The following is a 19,415-nucleotide window of genomic DNA, read 5'->3' as shown; positions in this document are numbered from 1 at the left end:
CGTCTGAGAAAATAATGATTAATAAACACAAACCCGTTCAGAACCGACATTTCTAGTGTGAAAACTTTAGAATAAAGTTTATTCTTTAAGAGCTACACAGATACAAAACTCCCAGCCTCCATTTTCCTCTCCTGGTTTTAATTTTCTTCATTCACCTTTTCCCTCGTATCTGTGTCTCTCATGACATGTCTCTCTGCTGCTGCCTCTCTTTCCTGCTTCTCTCTCTCTGTATATGGTCATAAAATCTTAGCTGGCTGTTTCAACACTAACCAGCTTCCCACACTCGCATTCTTCTGCACCGGGACGGTTGTTTAGCTGAGAAACGATCCACCCAGGGTGTGAGTGTTTGCAGAGTAAGTCTTAACTTCAGTATAATGATTATCATTTCTGTTAATATCCTGCTAATCTTTACTCATCTGGATTCAGGATGTCAAACTGATGCAGAAACTAGCGGCCGGGTTCTTTTGATGCGATGTTGGTGGATAAAAATTTTTGTATCCTTTCCAATTCTCTTCCACAACTCAACTCTTCTGACAAATACATAAGAAAATAAATATAGTTTCCCATCTGGAGAAAATAAACGCTGATTTCTACAAGGTCAGAAGAGAAGCATGAACATATTTTTTAATATATTTCCATGTCTGGCTTGGAATGATAATAGAAAATAAAAGTGTTTATTAGGGCTGCACTGATTGCAGTTTTCTGGCTGTTCACAGAAAATAATTCTGATTTTGGGCATTACCAGTTTTTAAAGTTTTATGTCAAAATATATTAGGGATGTAATTAATGATTCATTTTAGTAATTGATTAGTCTGACAATTAATCGGATAAATTTTTTTTTCATTTTATAGAGGAGATACGTTGTGATGACTTCCTGAGGGGGGAGTTTCAGAAAGAGCCGGAGTTTCTTAAAGAGACAGAGACCCAATTTCCAGGCATTTAATTGGGAAGTAAAATGTTTATATAGCAGTTCTCTAACATCTGAAGGTAACATAGATACTTGATTGTGCTATAAAATGATACTATGTGCCTGGAAAACTCATAAAGCTGCCCTTTTGAGGCAGCTTGTAAAGTGTAACTGATCTGAAACCAGTTACCAGTTTCCTCCTGAACCAGTTAACCAGAGACTGAGAGAGAAGTCCAGACCTCCAGCTTCTCTTTCTCCTCCCAAACTGAAGCATTTACCGGTTTCCTCCTCGTCTCCGCAGGGCGTTAGATTCCCTGTCGGAGATGTTAATTACCGGCTTCGTGCCACCAAACGCTCGCTCGTTCCCTGCAGCGACGGCGGCGCGGATGACGACGGGATTGCTGATCCGAGCCAGTTAGTCGTGTTTCTGTGTGTTTAAGAAGGATTTGTCAGGTCAGCCGAGCGAACGGCTTATTTTCCATGTTGGACAGATCTGCTGCCGGTTTAGTGTCACTTCGCTCTCATTTATCCTTCCCTCACTGCTTAAATCAGACTGAGCTCCTCACTGTCCGCTCCTCTCACTTTCACCAGCACAAATCTTTTCTCTTGTCAGTTTTAGTTCTTAGAAATAATCACGCAATTCTTACTTTCTTTACAGAAACCTGAATAAACAGTAATAAATAATTACTGATCATCTATTTGGCCATCAAATGTGCTTATTATCAAATTAAATGCACCATAAAGTGCCAAACAAATGTACCAAAGAACCCAAACGCAAGCCTAAATCTTCCTGTATTTCCTAATAAAATTTTAAAAAATGAATTCCTCCTACTTTATTTATTTTGGTTTAGACAGATAAAAGCATGTTTAGGAATAATATTTAGTATTTTTTCTACACTGCTGCTTTAAAACGTGCATGTTTAACATTCACAACGCCTGCTTTCCGCTTCAGGGCTTCTTTTCCTTTATTTACTGTCTTATTTTTTTAATTCTTGCACAATGAATTCAAATTTCTCTGCAGCTGCCGACTCAGCAAGAACTTTTCTATAGCATCCAAATTCATCAGGTTTGGGAGTTACAGGCTTTCTGCAGGCTGCTGCTGGCTTCCCCCTCATTTATCATAACATTGACAGAGTAATATTTCAAAAAAATATTTACTTCTTCTGTGTTCCTTGTTGTATTTACAGATGTTTATGCGTGCAGCTTCTGGACAAATAATAGATTGTATGTATGCTGCAATGCATTATGGGGGTACGGTGAAAGAACAAAGACAGTGGACTGACTGAAAACTTCTGTCAGTTGAAGTTTTCAGACATTTCCATACTACTGGAGGTCATTTAACATTTTAAACCTCTGCCAATCCATCCTGTACGTCTGAGCAAAGGAGAAAAACTCTCCAAAAACAAAATGGAGCTTTGAAATTTGACTAAAATCTTAATAATCAATGACCTTTGGAGTTTAGATGTTTAACTATAAAGCAGAGTTCATTGCTTGGGAGAAAACCAAACTCATACAAGCTGTCAACCTTGGTGCAAACTGGGTTATCAACAGAAGAGAATCACTGGGCTGGAATGGTCTAGTCAAAGTCCACCTCTGCGCCTGATTGGGATGCTGTGCAGAAACAAATATCTGCAACTTTCAATGAACTGAAGCAACACGGCACCTGCTTTTTGTCCAAATAATGTTTATGAAAAATTTAGCCAATATCGATATCTGATGTTAATACGACTGTTATAGCCAATAACCGATATTTATTGGTATTATATATTTTTTCCTACACTTGTAACTCCATATAAAAGCGACCACAGTGCCTACATTACTTCTCTACTTTAGTTAAACACACCGCAATCCAGCGTTGCATAACTATCGATGTCACATGACTGAAAATACCCCACAGATTTATCTAATTTCCCATTGGGACCAATAAAGTATTTCTGAATTGAATTGAATGACCAACTAGAAACACAAAATGGAAATAAACATTGGTGGTTAGTAGTGACCCAGTTTTACTTATCGTTTGACCCATTTCATAATTATATACATACCTGGATGGTAAATTGTCCCTGAAATTATTGCCGTAAACAATAATATTGTCGTTTTGAGACCATTTTCAGCCAATGAAACTAATTTTCCCAGCATGCTTCACTAAATTCCCTTATAAGATTGTTTTTTACCCGAATATTTGCTCTTCGCTGCTATAAAGAAACCCTGTTAGGTTTAAAATTTTCTCTTTATTTCTTAAAAACACTTGTTCTCTAAAACTCTCCAAACTTCTGCTGCTGTTGTTTCGTGAAGGTTTGCTGAGCATATTTTCAATAATCTGTGCTATTGGATTCAGATGTGTGTTGTTCTGTTTGGAAATCTGCTGATTTGTCACTCGATCAGCAGCTTTGAGCTGAATTATTGTGATTCACGTCCCAGTTCTCCTGCAAACGAACAGCACCATCTGGTTTCTGCAGGAGAAAATCAACATGTTTGAACCCGGAGTGTTTTCTCTTCAAAAGTCTGAACTTGGTTATATTTATTTGAGTCATTGTTTCTTTTTCCTAATGGGTTTTATGAGGGAAATTTGAGGAATGTTGTTTTTCCTGCCGCTTTTTATGACCTTAAAAAAATCTTGAAGTTGTGTTATTCTGAACCAGGAAGTGTTGGTTTAGTTTAATCTGCATGGTTAAAAGGATTTGATGATTTAAGGAAAGTAATCGCTCCTCTTTTTCTCTCTCTTGCAGGTGACATCACACAGAAGGGCTATGAAAAGAAGCGATCCAAGCTGATTGGAGCCTATTTCCCCCAAACTCCAGGTAAAACAACTTTCTCTCTTCATCTTCTGCTGCTGTTCTGATCTGTGCTTTAAGTTTGGATTAGAAATTGTGGAAAATTACAATAAATTACTTAATGAGTGACTTTAGATAACCATGGAAACAGTTGCTGACTACTGTTGCTAATGTAGTTTCTATCAGTGCTAGCTTACAGTTGGTAACACCAATGTTGTTTCTTTTGGAGTTTATGGGACATGAAGTGTAGTTTGAAAAGTTTGTGCACACCTACAGGTTAATGTGATTTTGTCACACCAGAATGTTTCAGAAAAATGAACAATAACCTGAGTAAGTAGAAGTTATAGATCAAATGGTGATTTATTTTATTAGAAGAAAATCTGTCTAAACAAACATGATCCACTATGAAAAAGTAATTGCCTCCTAAACCTAATAACTGCTTTTTGCAGATTTTCTTAAAAATAGCCCCATTGGAGAGTTTTAGAAGTTTATGGGTGTTTTTACACAATAGTCTGGTAAATTTGGTTAGATTGAGGGCCAAAATTGCAACATTTGTTACATTTCTCCTGCTTCTTTGGGTCAAACCAACCTGTTCCACTCCTCGCCTGTGGGGGCGCTGCACTAAGAACCACTGAAGGAAACAACACAAACACCTCCAGAGAAAGCCTTTCTTCCTCACTAAATGTAAACAAAAATAGAGTAGCATCAGATTTTAGCAGGTGGAGGATTCTCTTTTGTTTTTTGTTAGAAAAAAATCACAAATCGTTTCTCTTGCATGTTTGTTTAGGTTGCATTTACCCAGACTGCCCTGCGCTGTAGTCCACTTCCTGCTTCTGGATTTGGACCAGAATTTCTTCTAGTAGAAAGCAGAGTTTTTAGACCATGAAAAGGCCACCATCTTGTTGAAAAATGATGTTCTTCAGTTGTTTCCCATCTGGATGTGGAGTCACACTTTCCAAAAAGTTCAACTTTTGTATCATCACTCCATCTGATATTTGGCCAAAAATGGTAAAAATACTTTACAATTTAACAAAGAATGCGAGGGATAACTTTTTTTATTGAGCCAGATTGGTTTTGCCCCCAAGTAAAACAGTAAATACTGTTTTGAAAGCTTCATTGTGCTTTATGTTGGGTATATTTCTCTCTTTTTCAACTCTTTGTTGATATGGATAATTTAAATGTCACAAAAAAGCAAAAACAGGAAAAAAGGAGAGATTAATTGTTTTCATAACTGCCTGTACTCTGTACAAGCCCACATTAAGCCCTGATTATTGTTCTGTAGTGGTACCTTTCATAGTAATTTGAATGCTTTATTTAAAAACAACATGCCCTGCTGTGCAAATGTTGAGTCATAGCAAAGAAACTAATTTGTCTGAAAATAATTAGGAAGTGGACATAAAGTAAGTCAAACTTCAAAAGACCTTCAGAAAGGCAGGAAAATTGGTGAAGAAAATCAGGTTAAAGGTCACGGGGAAGTAAGGAAGCAAAATATTTTAAAATTCAAACTTAGATTTACTTTAAAATACCAAAGAGGGAAAAAATCTTTTTGCTGATTAATTCTTGGCTCCTCCTTTACTGGGTAAATAAACTCATCATACTATTCTACTAACAGCTGCTGCTGAATGTAGTAAATATTTAAAAATCAGCTTTTGTGTAGCTTTAAAAACAGTTGACTGCAGTGGCCAGCAGAGGGTGCTACATCACCCTTTTCTTACTTCCCATTGACTTGCGTAGAAATGTTGATCTCGCGTCAATCTTGGTTGTCAAACTTGAATGTTTTCCATGTGCTGCAAAAAATAAAATAGTTTACTTTGATATAAACCTGAATTCAAACTGAACTGACTAGTTGGAAGGAAACAACAAAGCTAATATATTTATACGATCAAATCTTCAATCTTTGACTTTGATCTACATGTGGTATAATCCCTGTTACCATTTTCATGTTTATCTTTTATTTTGACCTACTTTCTGGTTGCTGTTGTTTGTAGACCAGTAATAACTGGTTGACTGCTGGGAAGCTCTTACTGGTTCTAGCTACCAGCAGTTACAGTACCAGGAATGAAATCCCAGATGGATGTGACTCAACACTGTGTGACTGATCCAGCTGGTTGATTACCTTCATATTTACTTTACAATTATGCAGCGGCACTCGACGACCTTTTTATTAACTATCAAGAATGAGTGATGTCATTCTTGCAGGAAAGAAGGTCAAGGTTTTCCAAAAAGAACCAGTTGGTCCAGATTCCTTGGATTGTTCTGTGAAGGAACAGTCAGAGGAATTAAATCTGTCTCAACTACTGCAAGTGAGGCACAGAAGTTATGTAATAAGAAAACATCTGTTAGAACTAAATACTCTGGGAAAGTCATGGGAACTTTTTGGGGGGCTTTGTGAATCATGGCCCAAATACCAACATTTTTACCTTTTTCCTTTATTTTGCTGATAATAATTAGACATTTTGTCAATGTAGTAACTTTTATTAATAAGTACATCAATTATCCAAACACGTTTTTATTGAAAGAGCCAGTATTTCCCAACTTTCAGTGAAATCACCACAGATTCCCAGTGTTGTGACCAGTGGTGGAGTTTCAATACCACTTGTTCAAACATTCAGTGTTTTTGAACCATAAATGTTGCTTATACAGTTTATTAGCCAATAAATTGTAAATTATATTCTATTCCCATTTATATTAGTTGTGAACCAGGACTTATAAGATATAATACATTTGGACACGATGTCACAAATGTATCGGTTGTATCGTAATATCAGTGTGTAGAATATTTACATCTCAAACGACTGTTTGGAGAGCAATAATTGTTCACTAATATATTGCAAGTGTTATAAACTTGCATTTTTCATTCTGACATATTTTAAAGTCTCACACCAGCAGATTCTCACACTTTGCACCAATTATGATACCCAAAATGCTAAAGGTCCCACAGTGATGGAAGCATAGACAAAAAAAGACCCATATAGCAACAGATATCCCTCTTTAAAGATTTTCTACAATCGTAACACTCAAATACAGAGAAAAACCAGATTTGTAGCATTCATAAAAGAGGTAGGATAATCTCTTCATGAAAACGATGGCAGACGTGCAGCATAACTTAAGTTATCTACAAAAAAATTATGTTTTTCTGTCATTCTGCAGGTGTAGAAGCAGACTTCAAGGGTGTTGATGTGTATTCTCCCTCAATCAATTGAGTTTCTTTGTTTAGCACCTTCTAGCAACAAGCAGTTCAAGGTACTTTATGTCATAAAACACAAAAAGTCACCAATTGAAAAAACATTACATTTTGTCGAGTGCCATCATCAAAATCATCAATAAGCATTAAGTATGTTGGTCAGTGTTCCATTTATTATGGTCCAAAATCAGCACTAAACAGTTGGGTTTTCAGTGCAGATTTAAAGGAACGTGGTGTTCCCTCCTTTATTTCCCTTTAAACCTTTTTCCTACTGTTCTCCCTTTCTTTTCCACCTCTGTGTTCATTACATTTGAAATAGACCCAAGGCAATTTCTAATGAAGTTTTATGTATACCAAGTGCAGCATCATAGCGAACGCTTGTGAAAGTAAATCTGTTGGGGTCCCCTTGACATTATTCTGTATTATATCACAATATATATAGCAGGATTAGAAAAAATCTCTTGCAGCCCTAATTTGGACCTCACATCAAATTCTAAGAACCTCTTTCTCGTACAAATTGTTTATTGCTCTTGTGCAACCACATTTACTTCCAGTAGAGTATGAGTATATAAAAGAAAATGACTTTCAAATGTTCGTTGTCACAGCAGTGCAAAACTGGTACAAATTAAGGCCTGGTTGGCATGTAGATGGTACCACTTGGTACCCACAAAGAGGCGGATCCAGAAAAATGAGAACTGCAACAGTTTGAATTGTCAAAGGGGCAAAATGGCCGCCAACAGAATCGGTATAATGAGGAAGATTACCAGTATGTGTGTGCTTATAAGCTGTCATAAGCTTATTGAAGCTGATGAATCATCACCAGTTGACCAGTTTTTCTAATAAACCACAGATGGATGCTGTTGAGTCTATGAGGAATGTAGATGTCTGTTTTACAGCCAAGGTGGTTTGAAGTTTGAGGTCACAGTGGCACCATCAGAGCTATTACTGGAAAACAGTCTCCTCCGTCTGTGTGCATGGAAATACAGAGTCAGAGAAGAGTGCATGTTGTCTTCGAGTTTGGGAATCTCAGGAAGTGCTTTGTGTTCAGGAATGAGGTGAGTGGGAGGGAAAAAATGGTTGGTATTCACATTGAAACAGTGTTGGGGTCCCAGATTCGCTTTGAGGGGACAGATGACTCAAACCATGAACACAACCACACAACACAGAGAGTTTTTCCATTAGTTCAGAGAACATTACAATTGTAGGACAAACCACACATCTAACCAAAACCTTCAGTGAAACTTCCTCTTCGGGCCATTTATCTTCTGGGTACCAACAGACCGAGACAGATTATTGTTAAGATTCATAAAACTTGATTTATCCCAAACGGGCAAATAAAGGAACCAAAGGAGTGCTGTGTATAAATTTGTGCTTGAATTTAGGATTTAAAAGTTTACATGTTTGATTTTTGGACTTGGGAAAATTAACAAGGAAGAAATTATCAAGACTCATTTTAAAGATCCAAAGAAAAAAATATTGAAATGAGGGATGACTCAAAACTTTTGCAGTAAAAAGTTCTGTTTGAACTGCTACAGTCTAAGTCTAACTTATCAACAATGAGAACTTTAATAACGTTATTCCTAGACGTCATCACCATCACTTCACTTTATTGTCGATAACCTAATGGGTCAAAATAGCAGACCTTTCATTTCCACCAAAAAGCTCAGGTTTTTGGTGGAAGACGGCAAGACGTATGTCCTGAAAAAATGCCTCGTCTGACACATTTATAAGCCAGCAACAGTCCAATGAACAAATCCAATGACCCACTCAGCAACTACATGAAGGGGATGATCTGGGTTCAGAACAGAAATTTGATAAACTGGCAATAAGCTCTTATGGTTAAGTGGATCAAAGGCTTTTTTATGGCCTCTCTTAAGAAACCCTCTACAGTTTAGCTCTTCCATTCTCCATTTTCTCAAAGTAAACTGTGTTTTAAGAGGTATAGTCTTTCAAAAAATCTAAATTACACTGAATGTGGACAGCTACTGAAAACAGAACAGAAGATAGTAGTTGGTTTGTCCTTGGTCAGTATGATATTGTGGGTTTTCTCTTTGTGAGAGAGGCCTAAAAATATATTATAATTGTATGTACTGTGATCTGAGAGGATGTGAGCACTACACTGGTTTCCTGCTCTAATTTCCAGTCTTTGGCACATTCCATGTGTAAATAGCTGCTAAGCTGTGTGGACCAGTTTTACCAGCGACTCGATGCCTTTCTCCAACATTTTGCATCCCACAACAGCCACAGTGAATGTTTCTAATATTGTATTTCTGGACAAAATATGTAAATTGTTCACTTAACCAAAACCAGGCCAAGGAGTTGTTAAAAGTTTTATTTGGTCCAGATGCCAAAAGGGTGAAAACCATCAACATGCATTCAGGTTTTAGGTGCTTTGCTCAAATGGGTTCTTGAAGACCACAATAGTATGTTTACACACCATCTATACCAAATCTTAAAAGTATATATATTCTTTTTGAACCAGAATACACTTTTAATGTGTACAATATTTTTTTATAAAATATAAACAAATATAAATATGGTCTCACCTCCAAATTATGCGTTCATAATAACGCCCACAATGCAGTGCAGCAAATGTTTATTCTCTACCCAGAATGCATTGCTCATAATAAATGGCAAATACATTTCCGCAAATGCATTAACAGCAGAGCTAATTTTTTTAGTGTTTTTATGTGCGTTTGCTTAGCTCACTTGGCTTCCCACAAATAAATTTTCTGGATAAATTAAAAAGCACTAATCAGAAACATTAGTTATAGTTAAAGTTAGTTGTAGTTAGTTAGATATACCAACACAGTGTTTAACAGAAGCTAATGCTGAAGCCCCAACATCAGTTCAAATTATATCTGCTTTTAAGAGACTACAACTCTCAATCACAATTTAATTTTCACATTATAATTTACATGGCCTATTATGTAAACTTCTACTTGAAGCTTGCATATCAATCTCGGTGAGATCAAACTTTAATCTCTGTGTTAAAATTTAGTAAAGTAGTTAGATGTTTATGTTCATGCTCTTATTTTGAAGTTGGTGAAGACTGTTGATGCTGCATTTCCATTTCTTACTCTCATGTTCTCTTTTTTTAAGAAACTTCAATGAGCAAATAGTAAGTATGTAACAAAGGAACAAATTAAGTGTATAACCAGAGCTGTTAAAATGCATGTAAAAATGGAATATCTGTGAATTGTTTTGAGTCCCTCCACCTTCTCCACTCACAATGCAGTGCAGCAAATGTTTATTCTCTACCCAGAATGCATTGCTGTAGAACTACAGCTTGTATTTCCTACAGTAATCAGTTCAAAATATACTGTTCAAGGTGAAATCAGCAACAGAGTTAGCAAAACTAAAAAACCAGCGAACTATGAGTGAAAAGTCTGTTACAAAGAATCTCTTCCTGAAGCACAACCGTAGAGACGGGTGTGTAATTACAAAATTTACCCTGCTGAGGTTGTTGCACTATGTCGCAACATGTTGCCATTGACCAATGGTAGCTGTCAATATGGTTGAATTTAACACTTCTGCAGTAGCTCCAGCTAAATATTGTGTTGATACGCTTAGGGTTTAGGGCTTAGGGCTAGTTCATCTAACTTTTAGGTAGTATCGCACACCACTGTTGGTTACTCAGCAATCATACAGCTAGGTAACTACTTGTGAGTTTTTATATAGTTGTTTATTTGATCTCATCCAACAACAATGACTTCTCAGAATAACTCACATTTTTCCTCTTATTTTGGTAAAGTTCCAAACTAACACAGATAAACTTTACAAGAACGAGGATAGACCTTCTTGTTTGAAGCCGCTCCTGCCTCTGGAATGAGGCAAAGCTTGAAATACTATCCTCACCCCAGCTGTATATGTTCTGGTGAGGTCGAGCAACTTCAGTCATTTCTCCTCATTTAGCTGTCTGGTACGTGACAGAGAAAATAATGGCTCAAGGGATTGAACTGGAGCGAGAGAGATTCTGCTGCTCTCTCTGCACCAATCTACTCAGGAACCCAGTGACCATACCTTGTGGTCACAACTTCTGCATGTTCTGCATCAGCAAACGCTTGGACAATGAAGAAGGTTCAGGCATCTACAGATGCCCTCAATGCAGAGAGATCTTCATATCAAGACCTATGCTGATTAAAAACAACATTATAGCACTTGTAGTCGAACAGCTGAGGAAGACTGAAGTCCAACCTGATGTTCCAGATATGTACCGCGATACTGAATCTATAGACGTGGCTTGTGATTTTTGCTCCGAGAGGAAGGTGAAAGCCGTAAAGTCCTGCCTGCAATGTATGGCTTCCTACTGTGCCACACATCTCCAGCCTCACAATGAGGTGCCTCCTTTAAGGAAACACAAGTTGGTGGAACCAACTGCAAGTCTCGAGGAGAGCATCTGTCCTGTGCATCAAGAAGTGATGAAGATGTTCTGCCAGACCGATCAGCGGTGCATCTGTTATCTCTGCTCCAAGGACGGCCACAAAGGCCACAACAAAGTCTCCTTGTCTGCTGAAAGGACGGAGAGGCAGAAGGACCTTCAAGTGGTTCGGCAAAAGATACAGCTGAGGATTGTGGAGAAGAAGAAAGATGTGAAGACTATTCAGCAGGAGGAAGATGCAGTAAGTCACGCTGCTGATAGTGCACTGAGTACTACTGAAGTGGTTTTTGCAGAACTCATTAAGTCAATAGAGGAAAAACTCTCTCTTCTGAAGGAAAAGGTGAATTCTCAACAGAACATTGATTTGGGTCGCTTCAGAAAAGTTCGGAATAAAGTGGAGAAGGAGATTATGGAGTTGAACAGGAAAGATATTGAACTGGACAAACTGTCCCGCACAGAAGACCATGCAAATTTTTTGCTGAAGTATCCGTCATTGTCTTGTCTGAATGTCCATAGAGAACATCCAAGCATCAGGATCCGCCGCCAGCGTAACTTTGATCGAGTTCCTGCCACTGTTTCAGAGGCCAAAACGAGACTGCACAAGGTTCTCGATGAAGAATGTGAAAAGATTATGTTTGCAGTTAATGTGGTCATGGCTTTGCCTAATATGCCTCAGCCAGAGCCTGATGTGGGCATCATGGAGCCCAGACCTGATGTCTTACAGACCGAACCAGATCCAGAACCAGAATTAGAACCATTACCAGAACCAGAACCAGAACCTAGCTTTTGTCTTCCTGTGACACGCAGAGAAGAGGTTTTAAAAACTAGAGATAACTTCCTATAATATGCCTGCCAGGTCAAACTGAATCCAGACACTGCATTCCAAAAACTGTTGCTAACTAAGGAGAACAGAAAAGTAACGTTTGTAAGTGAAGAACAGGATTACCCCAACCACCCAGACAGGTTTGTTTACACCTGGCAGGTCCTGAGTCAACAGAGCCTTACTGGCCGCTGCTACCTGGAAGTGGAGAGGACTGGGAAAGGAGTCATGGTGGCGTTGGCTTACAAAGGCATCAGCAGAGCCGGGACCTTCAGCGACTGCATGTTTGGACAAAACGGCACCTCTTGGGGTCTTGATTGTTTTAAGAACAGTTGCGAATTCAGACACAACAAGAACAAAACTCCCATCCCGGGCACGTGGTCCTCCAGAGTCGGAGTGTACCTGGATCACAGAGCTGGTATTCTGGCTTTCTACAGTGTCTCTGAAACTATGACGCTCCTCCACAGAGTCGAGACCAGATTCACCGAGCCGCTCTACGTTGGACTCTGGCTCTCAGATGGCGCAACTGCGGATATCTGCCAACTATTGTAGAGTTGGATTTTTACCATATCAGCCACTGGTGTGTGACCAATAAGTGGAAAATGTCTCATCATGTATTGACCTGTAACCACTAGTGATCATGGTCAAAAACTCCAGCTAAATCTTGAGAGAGAATGAATTGGACTATTTGTGTTAGGAATTTGTGCAACAAATCTGAGGAGCTGTACGGGAGCCAGAAGATTCTGTGTTTTTTTGGGAGCCATGTGAGGACTTTCCATCACTAGTAACCATGTTTTTCATCAATGACTCTATTATTTGCTTCTGCCTCTTCTAACTTCAGTGTTTTGAAAGCCATGTTCTGCTTTATGAAAGGGAAAAACATGTTAATGTTTTCAAACTTGAGACTGTTGCATTGAAACTTTAGATATTTTGTGCAAAACAAAAGTTAGTTAGTTGAAAATGTATTTTTCTTTTTCCAACTTTTCCACTTAGATTGCTTTCTCTATGTTAAAATGTTTCTTTCCCGTTTTATGAAAAAATGACTTGGACTTCAGTAAAAAAACAAAAAAAAAATTTAACACTTGATTGTTTTTGTTTAAAGTCAAATCCTTTATTCGGCTGCTTACGTGTCAATGTACAGATTTACACACCAAGCTAGCATCAAAATGAACTGAATTATGCAGTAAAACGTAATTTATCTATTTGCACCTTTTGTCTTCTGAACAATAATTGTGTTAAGTTTTGAACTTATTGCACAGTGAATTTATTTTTCAAATGCAGTTTCTACTTTATTTTAATACATTCTATGTTCAGAACTGAGCAATCCAACATGGTGCATTAAATATAACACCAAAAACTAGTTTTGGGACATTGAAATATGACGAATTAGATTTAAATTGAGACACTATTATGTATGTGGATGTAAGACCAGCTTGAGGCCACGTCACAAAATTCTGGACTAATCAGAGAAGAACGGTTCATCATCAGCCTGGATTTACTCCAGAAATCAGCTTGAACCATTTGGAAAACAAAAACCTTTTGAATCGTATCAAGTTGATTTTATCCTTCATTATAACAGAGAAACATGTAAAACAAACATGAAACGGTTAAAAACACTTTGCCTGTAACTGTTGAGTATTAATTTTATCTGGCAGAACATTTATAAACTGTTCCTTTACATTGGAATCCAAGATTCTGAGACATTAAAGATGGCCTGAAACTTTTGCACATTACAGTTGATGTGTAATTTGTTGTCTTTTGTCTGTTGTTGACTTTTGGCTCCTTCAGGTGATCTGACACGAGGAACTTGAGTATCACATTCCTTGTGAGGCATGTAATTCATTTTCTTGTCCTCCAGTGACAGTCACTCAGAAATTCCCTTCCTTCTTCCAGAAAATTGTCAGCTCAATACTTTTGGGGCCTGATCTTTATAAAGATTGCTAGTATAAAAACAGGTGCAGCTTGATAGCACGTGCAAACTTGATCTACAAACAAAACGCAAACAAGATTGCACCAGCAAAATGACCTGCATAATAGACACAATCGATTTAGCTTGTATGCTTTTATGAACATTTAAAACAAAGTGTTTTACCCAATCTTTTTGAGACAAAATACCATAAATTAAAAAATATATTGTTTATGAGTGAGCTGATAGTGAGTGCAGTCTGTTTGGGAATTTTGGAATGAATGCTTTTAAATAGCTTAGTGTGGAGGAAATACCTCCACACTAAACAATAAAACAGTCAAGCTTACCTTACAGGAATATGAATGAACAAACCACTTATTGAAATGAAGTTTGAACAGTTTGAGTCATTGACAGCTTCAGTTTGAGCGTATTATTAAGGCTCAGCCAGTATGATGTTGTGGGTTTTCTCTTTGTCAGGGAGTTTTAAAAATATACTATAATTGCATGTACCATGATCTTAGAGGACATGAGCACTACACTGGTTTCCTGCTCTAATTCCAGTCCTTGGCACCTTCCATGTCTACATAGCTACTAAGCTGTGTTCACTGCCACATCCCTGGGGCAGTCTGACGACGTGAAGCTGCCATGTACCATCTCTACCAAGCCTTCTGACCACCAACAGCAGGCAAGGCGGGTGAAGTGTCACAACGACAAAGATGGTCAGAGCGAGAGTACGAATCGACAACAACTGATTACAGGAAGAACTGTACCTACCTCCATTGTCATCGCTGTGACGTTGGAGTTGGCCTGTTGCAGCAAAGGGTTCTTAGAGGCCATAATAGTATATTTGCATACCATATCTTCCCAAATCTCCTTGGTATCTTTATGAAACAGAATATTCTCTTGATGTTTACATGTCTATAAAATGTTGAAAAATCCAGATAAAAGTTATCTATCTCACTTCCACACTCATGTTCATTATTCTGCTTCACTCAACCAGTCATCTAGTTTTTTTCTTTTATAATTGTTTCTTTGTTTTCATCAGACGACAATGACTTGTCAACATGACTGGCATTTTCCACCCTTTCTGGTAAAGTCCCAAGCTCTTGCAGTCAAGCCTTACAGGAACTCTGTCTTGAAGCCACTCCTGCCTCTGGAATGAGGCAGAGCTTGAAATGCCATCCCAGCTGCATACATCCGGATGAAGTACAGCAGCTTTAGTCATTTCTTCTCACTTAACTGTCTGGTAACTGCGTCCGACAGAGAAAATTATGGCTCAAGGGATTCAGCTGGAGCGAGAGAGGTTCTGCTGCTCTCTCTGTACCAATCTGCTCAGGGATCCAGTGACTGTACCTTGTGGTCACAACTTCTGCAGGATCTGCATCAGCAAACGCTTGGACAATGAAGCAAGGTCAGGCATCTACAACTGCCCTCAATGCAGAGAGATCTTCATATCGAGGCCTACCTTGGTTAAAAACAACATTATAGCACTTGTAGTCGAACAGCTGAGGAAGACTGAAGTCCAACCTGATGTTCCAGATATGTACCGCGATACTGAATCTATAGACGTGGCTTGTGATTTTTGCTCCGAGAGGAAGGTGAAAGCCGTAAAGTCCTGCCTGCAATGTATGGCTTCCTACTGTGCCACACATCTCCAGCCTCACAATGAGGTGCCTCCTTTAAGGAAACACAAGTTGGTGGAACCAACTGCAAGTCTCGAGGAGAGCATCTGTCCTGTGCATCAAGAAGTGATGAAGATGTTCTGCCAGACCGATCAGCGGTGCATCTGTTATCTCTGCTCCAAGGACGGCCACAAAGGCCACAACAAAGTCTCCTTGTCTGCTGAAAGGACGGAGAGGCAGAAGGACCTTCAAGTGGTTCGGCAAAAGATACAGCTGAGGATTGTGGAGAAGAAGAAAGATGTGAAGACTATTCAGCAGGAGGAAGATGCAGTAAGTCACGCTGCTGATAGTGCACTGAGTACTACTGAAGTGGTTTTTACAGAACTCATTAAGACAATAGAGAAAAAACTCTCTCTTATGAGGGAAAAGATGAATTCTCAACAGAACATTGAACTTGGTCTCTTTAGAAAAGTTCGGAATAAGGTGGAGGAGGAGATTATGCAGTTGAACAGGAAAGATATTGAACTGGACAAACTGTCTCGCACAGAAGACCATGCAAATTTTTTGCTGAAGTATCCGTTATTGTCTTGTCTGAATGTCCCTAGAGAACATCCAAGCATCAGGATCCGCCGCCAGCGTAACTTTGATCGAGTTCCTGCCACTGTTTCAGAGGCCAAAACGAGACTGCACAAGGTTCTCGATGAAGAATGTGAAAAGATTATGCTTGCAATTACTACCTCTACGGCGTTGCCTAATATGCCTGAACCAAAGCCTGAAGAGGACATCAGGAAGCAAAAACTTGATTTCTATAATACTATAGAAATTTCTAAACCAGCACATAGACAGACCACCACTCAGTTTATGCAAGCCAAACTCTTGCAGAACCTTGATAGTACCACGCCTTTCAGCTATATAAAACCCAAACTTCCTGACCCCAGTGGTAGCTTAAGACTACCCAGACAAAAGTCTGAAGACTTACCCAGCAGTGAATACTTTACTGGCAAAAAGGCTACATTTGAACAAACCAGAAACTTCTTCCCTGACAGGGGATATGACAATCCTGATCTTATACCACCAATTGATAGACCTGATGTTTTACCTATCAGTCCTGTAAGAGGCAAAGGAAATCTTTTAAAAACTAGAGCACACTTTCTAGAATATGCCTGCCAAATCACACTGAATCCAGACACTGCATTCCCCAAACTGTTGCTAACTAAGGAGAACAGAAAAGTAACGTTTGTAAGTGAAGAACAGGATTACCCCAACCACCCAGACAGGTTTGTTTACACCTGGCAGGTCCTGAGTCAACAGAGCCTTACTGGCCGCTGCTACCTGGAAGTGGAGAGGACTGGGAAAGGAGTCATGGTGGCGTTGGCTTACAAAGGCATCAGCAGAGCCGGGATCTTCAGCGACTGCATGTTTGGACAAAACGGCACCTCTTGGGGTCTTGATTGTTTTAAGAACAGTTGCGAATTCAGACACAACAAGAACAAAACTCCCATCCCGGGCACATGGTCCTCCAGAGTGGGAGTGTATCTGGATTATAAAGCAGGTATTCTGGCTTTCTACAGCGTCTCTAAAACCATGGCGCTCCTCCACAGAGTTGAGACCACATTCACCGAGCCGCTCTACGTTGGACTCTGGCTCTCAGATGGAGCAGCTGCTGAGATCTGCAAACTAGTGTAGAGTTGGATTTTTAGGCTTTGGACTTTCAGAACTGAAACTGGGATGTGACCAATAAGTGGTGTAATTAAGTAAGTCAGTGAATTGGTGACAAGAAACAACTTGACATGCATTCTGTATTTCATCAATGACTCTAGTCATTTTGCCTCTTGAGGTGAATTTTTAATTTCACACTTTGACATTCATTTTTTATATTTTTACTTTATAAAATGGAAAAATATTTCAAACTATTGTAACAAAATTACACAACTGTCTTTGTGCTTGGCATAGGATTATTAAATTTTATTTGCTTTTTTGACTGTTGTTACCACTTCTTTTTTGTTTTTCTGTAACTTTTGCTATTTTTCCTCATAATTTTGAAAATAAAAGACTTGAACTGCAACAGAAAATTATAGTTATTCTTTATTTTAACACTTTATATTTGTTTCTGCTTTTGTCGAAAGTAAATTCTTTCCTTTAGTATCTACATGCTGAGATAGAAATATTCACACACATAATCTTATGCAGTAAAGAGTATTAACTTCTCCATCAGCACCTCTTTTTCTTCTAAATAAAAATGTTTCCTTGTAAATAGTTATAAACATCACATAGTTTATAACAGGAAAGATTCTTTATTATACTATAAAAACAGTTCAAAACTAGTACATTGAATGTAGCATCAAAAACCAGTCTGAACAGGCTGTGTGTTTGTGTTCAGCGAACTAATGATTCATTCAGGTTGCTGTTCGGCATTCCTTTCATTGTTCATCTGGGAAAACTTGAATAATGCAGCCACTCTAGCTGAGAGCTTCATAAACTCTAGAAATGTGTTTCAGTCCAGATGAAATAAAGGCCTGTGGAAAACGTAGCACAATGAAACTTGAAGCTACTTTAACTTGTCTACTGCTAATAAAAATCACATCCAAACATTTTATTGCCTAAAATGCAATAACACAGCATTCATTTAGTTTGTAGCAAAGGATGAATCTTCAGCTAAAACATGTTTGCCAAAGTCTGTATACTCTAGTTAGTAATTATTCAATTACTAAATTAGTTGACAATTATTTTAGCAATCGGTTAATCATGATTAATTGTGATTAATTGAGTCATCACTATTCTGGATGCTTGTTTTTATTATTGATTGCTTAGAAAGTACATCATTACATCATGGGAGGTTTATTTATGGCCAATTAACTCTTTATCATACGTATTAATAGCAGCAATTGAACTACTTCCTTGTACTTCCCAGCTGTGGTGGTTTGCAAGGAATGTCACTTGTGTGACAGCTGGAAATTTTTCCCTGCAGCACGCATTCAGGTGCCACAGAGACTAGATGTCATAAATGTAAAGAGCTGTGATCATGTGTCTGACTTCTATTCACTGGAAACCTTTTGGCTTTGTTAGATTTGAAAACCTTTAGAGCACCACTGTTTGAGTCAAGATGGCTGTACTCTACTTACACAGAATAAATAACAAGATGTATCAATGTACCAGGATATATTTAACTGCCATTCGTTATTTAATTCACCTTTTGCATGTTCTTGTACTTGAGTTTCCACTCCTAAAAATGGCTCAAGTGCTAAAACAAGAAAGAGAAAAAATACAGTAAAACCAGCTATCTAGATGGTCTGGAGCTATGCTTGGGTTGCTAGGAAGCGGGCAGAATTCCGCTTGGGTTGCTAGGTAACGGCACAATGCTGATTTTAATGTGATTTAAAAATCATAAGGCTTTTGAAATGGCTCATTTTTCAGACACAAAAAAACATGAATGTAATTCCAAAAAACTGCTGTTTTTTGGAATTACATTCATACATTCATTCATACATACATAGCTCCAGGCCATTTAGATAGCTGGTTTTACTGCTGTATGCGCTGTACAATGGCTGCTGGAAAAGATAAGTGTTTTGTTGAAACCACTTGCTGCATTCTTGTTGGTTGTGCAGGAGGCTCCACGTCTGCTTTTCAAAGATGTATCTGTTTATACTCGCACTCAAATGTTGAGTTGGGGGACATGGATAGCAGCAGCTTATTTGCATTGAAAGTGACAAGAGGCTCTAAAATAGCTCATTCTGAACTTAGAACTGAGCATGCTAAAATGTCATTATTTAAGAATGGTTTAGTTCTAATAATGCATTGAAAATATTTTGTATAGACCATAG

The 19,415-nt window shown here is 38.3% G+C and overlaps 2 protein-coding genes and 1 pseudogene across 5 annotated transcripts in view; all 3 read left to right on the top strand.

Moving 5' to 3' along the window:
• The window catches only part of LOC114146246 (disco-interacting protein 2 homolog C), a 164,918-nt gene that overhangs the window by 83,217 nt on the left and 62,286 nt on the right, over positions 1 to 19,415 (top strand). For all 4 annotated transcript variants that reach the window (XM_028020155.1, XM_028020154.1, XM_028020153.1 and 1 more), the window contains exon 2: positions 3,637 to 3,708. In XM_028020155.1, the coding sequence (XP_027875956.1) occupies positions 3,637 to 3,708 (72 nt within the window). The remainder of the gene's footprint in view (positions 1 to 3,636; positions 3,709 to 19,415) is intronic.
• Positions 10,765 to 13,290, top strand: LOC114146264 (tripartite motif-containing protein 16-like; annotated as a pseudogene).
• On the top strand, positions 15,184 to 17,656 carry LOC114146261 (E3 ubiquitin-protein ligase TRIM16-like). The gene has a single exon (XM_028020196.1). The coding sequence runs from the start codon at positions 15,244 to 15,246 to the stop codon at positions 17,278 to 17,280; it is 2,037 nt and encodes a 678-aa protein (XP_027875997.1). The 5' UTR covers positions 15,184 to 15,243; the 3' UTR covers positions 17,281 to 17,656.

The sequence above is a fragment of the Xiphophorus couchianus genome, chromosome 6 (genome assembly GCF_001444195.1).
Source record: "Xiphophorus couchianus chromosome 6, X_couchianus-1.0, whole genome shotgun sequence".
NCBI classification, from domain to species: Eukaryota; Metazoa; Chordata; class Actinopteri; order Cyprinodontiformes; family Poeciliidae; genus Xiphophorus; species Xiphophorus couchianus.
Note: the sequence above shows the minus strand (reverse complement) of the source record. Positions and strands in the feature narration are given on the sequence as shown.